At 39.7% G+C, this 14,887-nt stretch overlaps 1 protein-coding gene across 1 annotated transcript in view; it reads right to left on the reverse strand.

Annotated features, from left to right (window-relative positions):
• The window catches only part of LOC111158891 (hydroxysteroid 17-beta dehydrogenase 4), an 88,978-nt gene that overhangs the window by 25,944 nt on the left and 48,147 nt on the right, over nucleotides 1-14,887 (reverse strand). The window contains exons 13-17 of the mRNA XM_022521191.1: nucleotides 13,867-14,103; nucleotides 11,026-11,077; nucleotides 8,620-8,691; nucleotides 6,612-6,715; nucleotides 3,655-3,720 (exon numbers count right to left, since the gene is read on the reverse strand). Coding sequence (XP_022376899.1) covers nucleotides 3,655-3,720; nucleotides 6,612-6,715; nucleotides 8,620-8,691; nucleotides 11,026-11,077; nucleotides 13,867-14,103 — 531 coding nt within the window. The remainder of the gene's footprint in view (nucleotides 1-3,654; nucleotides 3,721-6,611; nucleotides 6,716-8,619; nucleotides 8,692-11,025; nucleotides 11,078-13,866; nucleotides 14,104-14,887) is intronic.

The following is a 14,887-nucleotide window of genomic DNA, read 5'->3' on the forward strand; positions in this document are numbered from 1 at the left end:
AGCCAATTCTTGATTTTAGGTCATGATCTCGGGGTCATGAGATGGAGCACTACATCGGACTATGCACTGAGCGTGGAGCCTGCTTGGGATTCTCTCTCCCTCCACCCTCCCCCATTGCCTGCACACTCACTTGCTCTCTCAAAAAAAAAAAAAAGAAAAAAAGATAAAGAAAAATATCCTAAGGGCTTCAAGGATAAAGACCAAGTAACTTAGAGAAAGATAATTAGCCTGGCATCAAAATTGTCAAAAGCCACATATGAAAGCAAAGTAACAATGGAACACCATTTCTGAGAAACTCAAGACTTCATATCCTTAAGACCTCATATCCAACCAAGTTGTTCTTCAAGAATCTAAGGTATAGAAAAACAGTTTTAAATACACAGGAACCAAAGGAACACAATACACGTGAGCCCTTCTTGGGGAACGTTCCACAGCAGGAGCTTTATCCACAGGTAGGTGACAGGGCAACACTTAGCAAAAGGAATGATACAATCATTTGCAAATCTAAGACTAAAACAAAGATGGGGACAACAGCAGAAGAAGACTATATACGTGTTAAATGTTCTGAAAAAGTAAAATTAATGCAGCTCAAAAAATGGGAATAAGGGAGAAGAGAAACAAGAAAATAAAAGAGGCTCTTTAACTGTAATACAGGAAACAGGCAGAAAACAAAAGACAATGATAAAAACTGGAAAACCATAGAGTAATAAGCAAGAAAATGAGGCACAAAGGGTATATAAAAAGGTGTGTACCAAAGAGAAAGTTTATGAATTCCACTTGTGGCCATGACAAAATATCCCTTCTACTGTCAAAAACTAGGAAAAAGAGGGACACCTGGGTGGCTCAGTTGGTTAAGCATCTGCCTTCGGCTCAGGTCATGATCCCAGCGTCCTGGGATCAAGTCCCACATTGGCTCCTTGCTTGACAGGGAGCCTGCTTCTCCCTCTGCCTGCGCTCGCTCTCACTCTCTCTCTCATTCTGACAAATAAAATCTTAAAAAGAAAAAAAAACTAGGAAAAAGAAAAATTTTACATGGAGGAGGGAGGCACTATTCTTCGACATTGCAGAGCGATGTCTTGATAGATTGTCTTGTGTCTTGATAGAAGAGACACAAACAAGAGATCACAGCTCTTTGCTAGACAACACTTTCCAGACTGTAGGGCAAAGAAGGAGAGCCAAGCAGAGCAAAACAATCTCAACAAGTTAAGAGAAAAAGATCAGAGCTCTGGGAGACTGTGCAACTGGAATGTGACTGCAAGGGAGAGGGGAAAGCTACACAGAAGAGAGTGCCAGAAATCTGAAGAGAGGTTGATTCCCTTGAGGGCTATAGAGAAAGGCCCCTCATGTGATGAGCCATCACATGAAGCAAGAGCCCTTGTGGGGTTTAGAGGCACTCCAGGCAGAAGTCAGCATGAAGACCTAAACTTACCTAAGACCTTCAACCTCCTGGCCCGGCCACCATAGAACAGCTACATGAGTGAAGGAAGAAGGAATACCCACACAGGATCATAAAAAAACAAACAAAAAAGGTGCTACTTATAATACACCTGGTAATTTAATAAAAAATAATTTAATGCACCGTATAACCAATATACCCAAGAATAACTTTATTTAATAATACTAGTGCGTAATGTTAGAATAGTGGTATAAAATATGTATCTGGGGAAAATAGGTATTTGTTTTCATTCTCCCCGGCTGTAAAGCCTGACATCTAATATCTATTTATTCTTCATCTTTCTAGATTACTAAGGATGCATTTGCTACTTAATAATTATGAAAAGCTACAAAGGACACCTGGTAATGTCATACCACTTTGAAGATGAAGAAATGCTCCCAAAGACACAATAAAGAGACTGTTCCAGAAGTGATATGGGAAGAGCTAGAGATACGATTGCCAGTTTCCTTAGTGACCAAAAAATTACTGATTTAATGTACACACCCAGCACAGAGTTGAAGCTATAATGACATAATCTCTTCCTTACTTCCACTTCTCCTTCCCGACCTGCCCAACCACAACCACCTCCCACTACTGTCTCATGTGGTCACTCCCATTCTCACCCCTCGTACAGCCTCACGCTCTCCTCCTCTCTTATAGTTAGCTCTCGTTACTTATCCCCGGCCCAGCCAAACTGCAAGCCCTACATCTCTGGTGCAGAGAGAAGAGCTACACCATGGTAGCCCAGCTAAGTGCCAGCTTTCCTACCAGAACCTTCCAAACATCATTCCCTAATGAGTATCCCTTCTCGGAATGTCTACAGCACTTACACACCAATTCAAAGCCCATGTTCAATCATTCATTGCTTGCAACAGGTGCCCTAGTTATTCCGACATTTACATCCTGAGTATCCAAGTGTCCTTTCATCTCCTTGACCACCGATCCCATTTCTTCCACTTGATCTGGCTCCAATGGCACCAATTCGGTTTAAAACAGCCCTAAATCCCTTTAAGTTTATGCAAAGTTTTATGAAAAATGGTTTTTGAAGAAACAGAATGTGGCTTTCATCGTATTCTCAAATGACCACAGAAGACAAAATGCTGTCAAATAATGAATGGGTGCCCATTATTTATACAAAAAATATTCGTTAACTTAAAGACTGTCCTTCATCACACAGCAAGAGTCAACTCTGCTGAACACTAACGAAAAGTTCTACTTCTCTGAAAGAGGCTAAAAAACAAAAACAAAAACAAAAACAAAAACAAAAAACTCTCGACTTACCGTGTATAGAAATTCAAGCCTTGGAAACTACTCCGCTTTTCTTACCTAAAGCAGATTCCTTTTATAATTTCAGTAACCCAAGAATAATAAAGAAGCACTGTTGGGTTTTCTGAACCATGAAACCACCAAGCCTTTTCTGTCCTTTTAGTGCCTTAATAAAATTAATTTCACTATGAGGCTTTAATTAAACATAAATATGGGTGCATTCTTAAGAAATTGATAAGAAACAGGGACGGGAAAAATACCGAAAGGCAAAAACTAATCTCAGGAAAAAAAAAGTGTCCTTTCCATCACCTGATTCCACAGTGCAGAAAAAAATATCAATCTTAATTCTTTCTGGCTCATGAAATTAGATTTCTATTTGCCTGCAAACATAAATCCTGCAGAAGTTCTTGTATCAAGCGTATCAAAATTAGCATCAAAAACCACATAAACTTATGAATAATTTGCCATCCTTACTGATGCTCCCTCACAGAGGACCGTCAGAGTGTGATGTATTCTGTTCTGTACCTGCATGCTTTGTCTTCTGGCCACTGCCAGGAAGACTCTTTGGGGACTCACACAAACAAAGTGGGATTTCTCATCTTTACAGTTACCTTTTGTTTCATAAATCAGTCCTCACATGCTCACAGACTCTGTCTACTGATTTTATCTCCTCCATCGGGAAACGAATTATTCATGCCAAACAAAAGAGATTAAGCCAGCCACCCTTCCTAAAATGCTGTATTTTTGCCTATCCACTAAAACTGGCTTAAAATGATCTGTTTTCAAGCAATGCAGCTTGATTTTCTTTCCGGAAAGAGAAAAATGTGATGAAAATTTGCCTTTTAGTTCTTTTTATCCTGCTTGCCAAGGACTTAATGAAACTCTTCACTTCTGGGCTAGGCAGTCTCTTTAAGCCCTGGCCAACAAAGCAAACAGGGAAAATACAATCTTACCTGATTAAGAGAGGTGGTGTCTCTAAGCACGGCATCGGGAGGTCTATTAGGCACGGCTATAGCTACCTGAAATCAAAACACATCACATGTTAAATACTAACAAAGTAAGAGTTACTCTCTTTACTCAAATGGGTATATTTGATGAACAACCCTGCTTCAGTGTAATAAAATTGGCAAGTTAGATAAAAAAGCTTTTAAAAATATTTCCTGCTCAGGAAATAACATTTAAAATGTCCTAACTGCTAGCCTCATCTGTGTGGTGATTTCCCTGAAATGACTCTATTTAATGAAAGGAATTATACAACCGGATCCATTCTCTAGGTCAGAAAGGAGAAAGAGGTGAAGACTGTTTTCCCAGGGAAAAAGGTGATAATAACTACAAGAATTAGACAAACAACTCACGCCTATATTGATTTCATCTTTAAATGTACTTTACTAAGGGTTCGGGTCTCTCAGTCAGCTGTGATCCTTGGATGTGTGGATTAACATTCTTCATCAAAGTATTCCTTCCATCATTTTGCCAGTTTCTTCCTCTCTCTCCTCTCCCACTTGAACTCCCACTACACACACGTTGCTGTACTGGAGGTATCCTGCATTTCCCTGAAGTTCTTCATTCTTTTTCTTTTCTTCCACTTTCTTCCCTTTTATTCTTGAGACTAATGTAGGTAGGTAGGTAGGTAGGTAGACAGATGGACAAAGAGAGAGATAGATCTTCAAACTTTCTGGTTCCTTCTTCTGAGAGTTCAAATCTACTGTTGAGCACTCTAGAAAATCCTTCCTTTCCTTCATCGTACTTTCAGCTCTGGGACTTGTTTTGTTTCCACTACCTGATTTCTCTTTCTTGATTTTCTCTCTTGGTGGAGTCACTGCATCGCACATGATTTCCTTCAATATGCTCTCCTTTGGGTCTCTGAACACATTTGGAATAGCTGCTTAGAAGTCCTCGTCTGTGAAGACCTCTCAAAGGCAGTTTCTATGGACCGTTTTGTTCTGGTTTTATTTTCCTGTCTCTGGATCATGTGCTCCTATTTCTTGCATGTCTTGTAATTTTCTGCTGATGACTGGACATTTTAGATGACTTGTTAGGGCAACTCCGGACACTGACCTCCTTTCTCATCGGCAGGCTTGCAGTCACTGTTAACTTGTTTATCTGTGTAGTGTCTTGACTAGACTGTTCTGGCTAGGTCTCCGCCCCCCCCCCCCCCCCACCATGAGCAGCCTCTGCTGGTGCTCCTGAGAGGTGAAGCTTAGGGCAAGAACGCAGTCACCCTGGAGGAGAGCAGTGTTAGTGGGGCTCTCTGTGACTGTCTCCCTCGTTGAGGATCATACCCAACCGTTAGCTCCACTAAGTGCCAGATGATGGCTCTAATATTTTCAACAGTGCCATGGGGCACAAACTGCTCTAAAGTCAGGCCTCCTCACAGGGCTAGCCTCTGAAGCCCAGCTTTGAGGTTTGTTACGATCCCATGAGGGCTCTCCTTAGCGGTCTCTCCATGGTTCTCTCTAGTAAACTTCCAGTTGGGCTAGTTGTTAGCTTCCTGCTCTCATGGAGCTGCCAGACTCCGCCCGATACATGTTTACCACAAACATAACCTAGTTTTCTGTGGGCACCCTTACTTTTGAATTTCCAAATACTCTGTTCCATGATGAATCAGTTTCCTTGGGAAGCATTTCTTCGATCTCTTACCATGACAGCCTGCCATACCTCCGGGCAAAACTGCTCCTCCACTGCAGTCAGGGGAGGGGCAAGGAGATTGGCCCACTTACTGCCAAGTGACAGCCTCACTTTACAACAAGTGGGGTTGGCAGGGCCAGTGGCTAGTGGTCTCCCAGCCTTCCTCTTCCAGCATCAAATCGTCACTCTATGAGCAAGCTGGGGCAAGAGGGAGTGGGGCCTGAGTCTTTTCAGCCTACCACAGGTAGAGCAGAGTTTCCACCCTGTAGGTGGGAGCTGGGGAGAGGATAAGAATCGCCTAACTCTGAACTACTTCGACCTGAAAGGGAGCTTCAGCAACATAAGCTGGGGGTGGCGACAGGGGAAGAAAAACCAGTAACCTCCTCCTGGGAAGAAGGCATCGCCCTATTCTGGGAACTGGGGCAGAGGGATCATGTGTTTTGGCTGCACACGCCTGGAGGGGAGCTTGCATCATGTGGGGAGCCAGGGGATGAGGGAGAAAGGCCAGAGCTGTGGCTCAAACACCATAGATTCTCACCGTTCTTATCAAGATAAAGAGTTCCTTGAATAAACATTTCTTCATTTGCTATATGTCCTGTAGACAATTCCCAGACACTTCAAATGTTTGTTTTAATTTTTACCAGTCACAATGGTTTCACTGGGGAGAGGGTCTAGGGAACTCCTCACACCATCGTTCCAGAAGCAGTTTCTCCATATTGCTTTAAGTACACTTCATTTACTCCAGAATATTATAGTATAATCTTATAACCTCAAACACATCAGAGTTGCCCAGGTTAAATGAGTGTCAAATCCAAGTTATAAAACATTTTTAGAAAAAAATGTTTTTAGATAGAATCTGAGAACTAAAGAGTACTAGAACTGTCTTACATAAAAGAAGTGCTTAAGTCATTAAATGAATAAAGATTTTATTTTATACAAAGATCACATACATGCATTGGGTTTTTCTAAAGACTTCTGGGTGCTGCAAAATTTGTATAAGAAAGTAAAAATATTCCCATAATCACCTCAGGTACATTATACTTACATCAACCAGATTTTTCTATATATAACACATATTATCATTCAAAATACACACACATAAACAGTATTTCCAATCCAAGGAACACACTCTGATCCAAAGAAGTGTGAATTACTGAGGATACACTCTACGAAATTACACCTATGAAAATATGTGTAGTTTGCACATATAGTAATATGTGTATTCAATATAAATGAATACACTTAAATACACATTTATTTTGCTTATAAGGCCAGAGCCTACCTTAGCTTTGTCTGATGTCCGTTTTCCACCAATGCCTCCAGAGCCAACAACAAAAATAGAGAACTGATTGTAACACATGAGCTCCTCCTCAAAGTAAGAATAGACTGAAAAGCAAATAAAAGAAAAAATAAAGTTATTCTCAAAAGACATAGACTAGTTAAACAATATATGATCAGCTATTCCTTTAAAATTTCCAAAAACAAAATCCAGTTACTGAAAGGCATGTAATTTAAGATGCCCAAGTTTGGTTTACAAAACATGATTTTAATTCATTCACTACCAGTCTCTGGAAGGCAGAGTGAAGACATCTTCACAAATCCTCTCTTCATTATAAAACAGCCGTTTCTCTCACCTCTTCTTAAACCTCCCCAACTGCCTATCATCTCTCAACACTCTCCACCTAGAACACTTCCAAAATTCCCACTAAGAAATGCAGGTATCCACACTCTCAAACATTTGCACATTCTGCCAAAGGACTCAACAAGAGTCTGGAATATAAAAGAAATTGTGAGAATGAAGGTCTAAGCTTCAGGACGACAGAATCATGGGCATTTTCCTCACCATTCTATTCCCAGCAATCACAATAGTACATGGGACTGAAAAGGTACCTAGTAAATATGAAATTAGTAAATTAATGAATATATGACATGACTGAGCAAGTCAGTGAATAAGTAATGAATGAATATAGGACAACTGTCCTTCTTTCCACTGACAATTTCCCAGTGAGAATTTGAATACAGTCTTGTGTCTCCAGCTCTAGGAAACTAGAAATATGACTCTGAATGGCAGACTAAGAAAAAATCTAATTATAACAAAAAAACAAGGAAGGTCATGGCAATTTGTATTTAAAATAAGATTTTTCTCTTCATTACACAGGAAACTGGATATCTCATTTCATATATACTTTGTCTACAACTTCTAATACATTATTATCCATTACCAAGCTGCAGTTAAATCAATGGAGTAGGTCAAGAGAAAAAAGTCAACATGAAAGCTAAGGTCACAGCAGAACTTCTGTTTTGTGGTATGTTACATATTGGGTAGGACGGGGAGAAGAGTCAAAGAAAACAAGGAGAATTAAAGCCAAATGATACCCAACTTCAGGAATGATAAGAAAACATAAAAACCTACAACAGAAAAAGGAGGACCATGAGAAAGAGAGAGAACAGACATACGATGAAACTCTACGAGCTAACACAAACAATGCAGCAAAATATTTAAGAGCATCAAAAACGTTCCCGGCATATGATTCAGTAAAAACAAGATAAGGTCCTCAACAGTGTACACAGTAAAACCTATTATCTAGTTAGAACAAAAACAATGAAGCCTATATGCTAACTATCAGACAATACTAAACTTCCACTATAATTTACAAATTTTTTCACAATAAAGATCTATTTCTTACCTTCTTAAACTTTACAATAATTTGATTTTAAGTGATGTATCTTTAGCTGATGTTTAATTACTAGCATTTCAACATTTATTTAAACTACCATAACCTTTTTTCTCCCCACTGCAAAGAAAATGTGGCTCCAGCGTTTAAGTCCCAGTTGAGTTCAACAGGCCTGAATGTGCAACCTTAGGAACCTAACTACCATTTATGAAAATGACTCAGAGGTCAAGTGCGTTCCAAGTTCCAAAGAGCTAACAAAGACAAGAATATTTACAGTATAGGCTAATTATCAACTGATGGCTGTCAGTGTGCTCCTTCTGGCCAAGTTCATATACCAGAGAGTTGAGTTCCCACCATGCTCTACATTCAACCCACACCTCTCAGCTCTGCGCTTTGTTGGAAACTCCCGTCTTCCCACCCCTACCCCAACCCACTCTTTCTCCCCACCTTCGCTTCTTTTCTAAGACCTTATAAATTTTTAGAACGCTTATCTTGCTTTCTCACAAACTGGAAGATGAACACAAACCTACCCATCACTTTCTAGGGTGAGGTACTACATTACATATGAGACCTATCAATCTAACAATATTATGAAAAGAACCAGAAGTGAGTTACCATCCACGAGAACTACTAGCCCGGATCCTTTATCTAGGACATCAGCAATGACTGCTTCACATCTTAAGTTTCCTAAAATGAAAAGCAAAATAAATAAATAGACTCTTGAAGATCATCAACTTACTACATTCAAATAGGAGAGAACATAACATAATTTACACTGTAAGTTCAGCAAAACTATAAAGTTGAAATAATTTTCAATTTAATGCTGAGTAATTCAATGTTAAAAGGAAACAGAATACCTAAGTCGCTACATTTGCAACAACAAGTAGCAACATAATAAAGATCAAACTTTCAATACCCAGAAAATCTACAGACCAGCACATCCTGAACTACATAGAAAATAAAGTTCTATTAGGTTTCTCGTACTCAATGTAATGCTTTTTTTTTTCACCCCTAGGAGGGGGTCACTCGACCTCTGACAGTACCACCACGCCTAACAAGTGAGCCACTGAGAGACACAGAGACACTTCAGTGTCCTGACGCTTGTGGCCCTATGTCTCATCGCCCGCCAGGTTTGAAGGGAAGACCATGAACAGCAGTCGTACCATGGTTTCCTACAGTTTAAAAAGGTTCTAAAACATTCGTGTCTCGGATTTTGAATATCCATATTTACTAATTTACTAAGGTAAACTTAACACTTGCCTAAAGAAAATGTACAGAAGCTACTGAAGAAAAATAATTCATGAGAAATATCACTTGAGACTAGAAAGGTACAAGAAATTGAGAGAAATGTTTTTCACACCTTCCTATTTGTATCTCTATTCAGTCATAATCATTTCTTCAAAGATTTATTTACTTTTGAGAGAGAGCACACAAATGAGAAAGCAAAGAGCAGAGGGAGAGGGAAAGAGAAGCTCAAGGAGACTCCCCGTTGAGCTGAGAGACTGATGCAGGGCTCGATCCCAGAACCCTGAGATCACACCTGAGATGAAATCAAGAGCTGGACGCTCAACGAACAGAGCCAGGCACCCCTGTTGTAATCATTTTCCAGTATATACCTTCATCTCTCTCTTAAAACCCCTTAGGCAGAAATCCCTAAAGGCAGAAATCTATCTCACACATTTCTGCTTTCCTCATCACCCAAGTTCCCAAGCGAACCCATATTAGGCCGGCTGCACCACAGAGGGACCCTTCTGGCCTCTGCCCCTGCCACCAGGGCCGCCACCTCACTGCACGCACGTGACACACGCATGCACACAAAACCTTCCTGGCTGGGATCCAGAATCCGTATTTTATTTTAAATAACAGGAAGGGGCACCTGGATGGCTCAGTGGGTTAAGTGTCTCACTCTTGATTTCGGCTCAAGCCATGATCTCAGGGTCGTGAGATCGAGTCCCATGTCAGGCTCCATGCTGGGCATGGAGCCTGCCTGAGAGTCTCTCTCTCTCTCTGCCCTTCTCCCCTCCTAAAAAAAATAAAAAATAACAAAATGAAATAAAATAACAGTAAAAGAATACAATGTAGTAACGGACTGTTTTAGGATGTAGCCTGGCTAGAGAATTCATCTAAAACTGAAAACTATGCCTTGCACATGGCAGGTGACCAGTGGATACTTGATGACGGCGGCTGTCGTGCACTGGACACTGCCTCACAGAAAACGTGGGCTGTAATACACTGCAATAAAGCTTTTCGGCTTGCAGCAGTAAGAATCTCACATTTTTAGTAAAATAAAAAGATCTGGGGAAACATTAAAGGAGAAGTCCAGCTACCTGCTGACCTCTACATTATATAATGTGAAATGATAAACATTTTTTTAATTATACCATCTTATATGGTCAGTATTTAATTAGACAACATGCTGACATTAGAGCAGTGAAACAAACCAAATCGGTCAAATTACAGTGGAAGAATGAGAAAAGCAGCTTAACTGAACTAGTCAGATACTACTGAGAAAAAGAAATTCATTACTAAGGCAGATGTGATTTTATTTACTGTAAAAGAAAATAGGAAAAAGTTAATTGCAAGAAATTCAGTCTGCATCTTTTAATGGGGTTTGCTTCATGAAAATCACTACCAACATAAACACCTGAGAAAGGAATCAAAAACTATATTCATAGGAATCACAGTGGATTACACACAATTACTAGGTTTAGAATACACATACTTCTAGAAAAGACTTTTTTCCATTGCTAATAACACATACATCAGCGGAGATAAACTGTCAGTACTCTGAAGTAATTTATTAATAAAGACCATAACAGGACAAAGTTCAAGGTCACCAAAACAGCTACTCCTTCACATCAATCTACTCTAACGGCTGACAGGCACATCCGCACTTTGCCGTACGATTTATTTAAGCCATTTATTGAAGTCATTCTGTGCCCGCTTCACACAACGGTTTGGAAGGTTAGTCAGGAAATAAAATGAGGGTATGATTAAGAAATCAGTGTATCATGAACTCACCTGCTCTGGGAAGTGGTTTATATAACTCCAAGTATTGCTCCCCGTGGAGAACCTATGGCAGAGTAAACACAAGTTTATGAGCCGACTTTCCTGTCTCACAGGTTCTGCTGCGAATACAGCTAATCACAAGTGATATTTCACCATCCACACACTCACGTCATTACTTCCCCCAAATTATCTGTCTCAGTTTCGCTTCTACTTCTTAAGCATATGATGCAAAATTAATCAGTCTCCCAATCTAAAGACTGTCAGATCTTTTGAAGCAGAAAAGGTATCTTTGCGTTCTTTTTTGGCATTCATGACTCTTTGTTGACTGATAATTATGGATTGTTTGCCAATACAAACACTAAGCTAGACTATATTTCTCGTGCTTATCACTGTGTCTGGAATATACTGGGTATTTAATAACTATCTGTTGAATAAAAATGAACAAACTGGCCATGCGAGTAAAGTAATTTCAAATCACACATACCACATACAAACGACTCAGTAAAACACAAAAGTAAACCTTACAACCACGTTCAAAGTAAAAAACTATCAATATCAACATGTCCTTGGTGAAATATCTCATAAATTATCTATTTCTATAGAGACAGCCATAGATATATGTTTATCTATAAGATACATCTTATAAATTATCTATTAGTAGATACCAAGGACACTATGTAACTTGATAGCCACATAACCTCAATGGATGGAAACAAGAATACATCAATACAGGTAGGAAAGTAATAGGACAGGAAAAACAAAACCCAATCAACATGTTCAAGTGACCACACCCACTGGCATGGGATGGCTTTAATTTCGTGTCTTTCTCCAAACCCAGAAGGGAATAAATGGGACAAATGCGGGACAGTCCACTGTATCACAAAGCCTGGAGGCTTGAAGCTGGGAAGACGGGGGTTTCGATTCAAGATAGCTATTCTTCCTTGCCAGAGATTCTGAACACCATTTATGACTGTTCCAACTCCTTCCAACTCAGAAGGAGTATTTTGCAGAAATTTGAAACATTTAATTGTTTATACTTCAATTATCCAAACAGAACCGGATGCAGCAAAGACCATGGGACAGGGACTAAAACAACAAACTACTTGTATATATATCTCTTGCCTCCTTCCCAACTTCATCAGATGCTCAAATAAAAATCAGTTTTCAGGGGGTGCTTGGGTGGGTTAGCGGGTTAAGCCTCTGCCTTCGGCTCAGGTCATGATCTCAGGGTCCTGGGATCGAGCCCCACATCGAGCTCTCTGCTCAGCAGGAAGCCTGCTTCCCCCTCTCTCTCTGCCTTCCTCTCTGCCTACTTGTGATCTGTCAAATAAATGAAATCTTTTTTAAAAAATCCGTTTTCACAGATTCAGAGCAGCAATGGGCTAATCGACCTTCTAGTAAATGGGTCCTCTAATTATCAAAGTCAAAGGAATGGGCTCATAGCTCTATGAATGATTCAAGAGTTATCCCTGGGCTCAGTACCCGAACCTTACTGCAAGAAATGAAACCTACCCCACCTCAAAAACTTTCTCACAGTTGTTCAACTCCTTCCTTCCTGAAACAATCTATTCGCTTTGCTTCTCAAATACCACATCCACCTGAGCTCATCATCAGACCTCATCCCTCACCGGTCATTCCTTTTCAGTCTCTCCGGCTAATTCTTCCACATGTCTTCACCCTCTCAACACTTGAGGGTTCCTGAGCTAAGGCTCTTCTCTATTTACACTCCTACCTTACACGATTTCATCTAGTCTTGTGTCTTTACACATCAATCGAAGTCTAATAACCCCAGCAACACCTCTCCCCCACATTCAAGACTCATATATTCAACTGCCCATTGTAGACCTCCACTTGGATGAGTCATAGAAACTCAGGTCCGTCCAAAACCAACTCCTGATCATCCCCACCTTAAAGTAATTGCATATATCTATCTTATGATACACAATGTGTTATATGTAATTACTACACATATTAAATATATTACATGTAATTATAAATAATGAGGTGCCTCATTAGCGCAGTAGGTAGCGCGTCAGTCTCATAAATAATGTATAGAGACATATATGCACATATATCATCCAAGTTATAAAAACCTTCATCCTTGTCTCCTTTTTCCTTTCCCTCACATCCAGCCTTTTGTATAAATTATAGAAGAGACTCCTAACAGGTTTCTCTGCTTCTGCTGGGCTCCCACATCATCTACAGAGTAGCAGAAATGAGCCTGTAAGTGAACACAGGCAGATCCTATCACTCCTCCATTCAAAGCACTACAAACCGTGATAAGCTGAAATCCTAATGACTACAAGGTCCTCTTCTCCTACCACTGTCCTCTGGCTCCTCCCACAGCTATACTGGCCCCCTTCCTGTTTCCAGAATAAGCCAAGCATGCACCTGCCTCAGGGCCTTCCACATTTGTTCTCTCTGCCTCAAATCCTCTTCCCAGATCATGACCTGGGTTGCTCCTTCACCGGTATCATCAGATAAGAATTATCACCCCCATTTTATAGACATGGAAACTGAATCTTAGCGAAGTTCTTTACCCTTGGTCAAACAGCAAGTAAACGGCAGAGAGAGAATTAAGAACATTATGCCATAGCCAGGGGACCTTAATGCTCTTTTATTCTTTTTGCTTGCCCCTTCAACTAACTCTCTTCTCTTATGCTTAAAGAAAAATCCAAAGATATGCAAAGTCTTTATTCCTGTATCAAGCGCCCCAGTTTTATTAATACACATACGTGTGTACACACATGCCTGTGTGCATGCGCGCGCACACACACACACACAATGTGAGAGAGATCAATCATATTTAAAGAAACCAAAAAAAGCAAAATAAAGATTTCTTATTACGCATACCTTCTCCAAGTTGATTGAAAGCCCAGGAATCTCTGATAATTTTCCACCTACTATAGGTTTCTGAGCTATAATAACTCCAAAGGTAGGCAAACAGGAGAAATCGGTGCTTCCTTCATATATAAATTTCCTATCTTTCGGTTCCTTGATCGATGCCCCCACGCCAAGGGCATACATAATAGTTTCCAATTCCGTATAAGCAGAGGAAAAGGAAGGAAGTTTATGGCTAATGGCTCCAGCCTATGAGAGAGGTAGAGAAAATTATTTTCTCATTAATATTTCTGTCCAATGCTTAAGATTTTAATTTTTTCAAAACTACTAACTGCTTGCATGCCATACCTATTTTGCTTTCAAAGAGATGTGAATAGAATGCCCTGTTGGTGAAATCCATGGGGTTTCTTAACTGTTTCATTAGACTTTATTTTAATAAAAAACAATCAGAAAATGTGTAGAAAAGGACTTCATTTACAGATAAGTACTTTTGCATTGTTTGCTTCTTACCAACAGTATGTCTCATATTCAAATTTCCTATATCTGATAGTAAGAAGCCCTACTGATTCAGCAACAGTTAGCCACTCAAAAATACAAAAATATTAATCATTATTATGAATGTGTCATAAATAGGGATAGTGAACTGCCCTATAAGAGATACTGTATAAAATTCACTGTAAAGAGATGAGCCAAACACTGCATAATGCTGTGTTGTACTGTTGTACATAAGACTGCCTCTTAATGGTTTTAGTAAAATTGCAATTTTACCTTCAGTTCCTTGCTAAGAATGTCCCTTATCTCATTGACATTGTATTTTTTTACTTAGTTATGATATGTCTAGCTAACATGTGAAATATATATTAGGTTAAAAAAGAATGACGTCCAATTGTCAATCATGTTCATTCTGAAACGGGAGTCATTTCAAATAAGGGTTGGAAGCTAAGAATGCTTTTTACATTTTTAAGGAGTGGTTAAAAAAGGAAAAACAGGAAGAATATGTGACAGAAATAGTATGTGGTCCATAAAGCCCGAA

This window comes from Enhydra lutris, unplaced genomic scaffold, assembly GCF_002288905.1.
Source record: "Enhydra lutris kenyoni isolate GAN:26980312 unplaced genomic scaffold, ASM228890v2 scaffoldscaffold64, whole genome shotgun sequence".
Taxonomy (NCBI): Eukaryota; Metazoa; Chordata; class Mammalia; order Carnivora; family Mustelidae; genus Enhydra; species Enhydra lutris.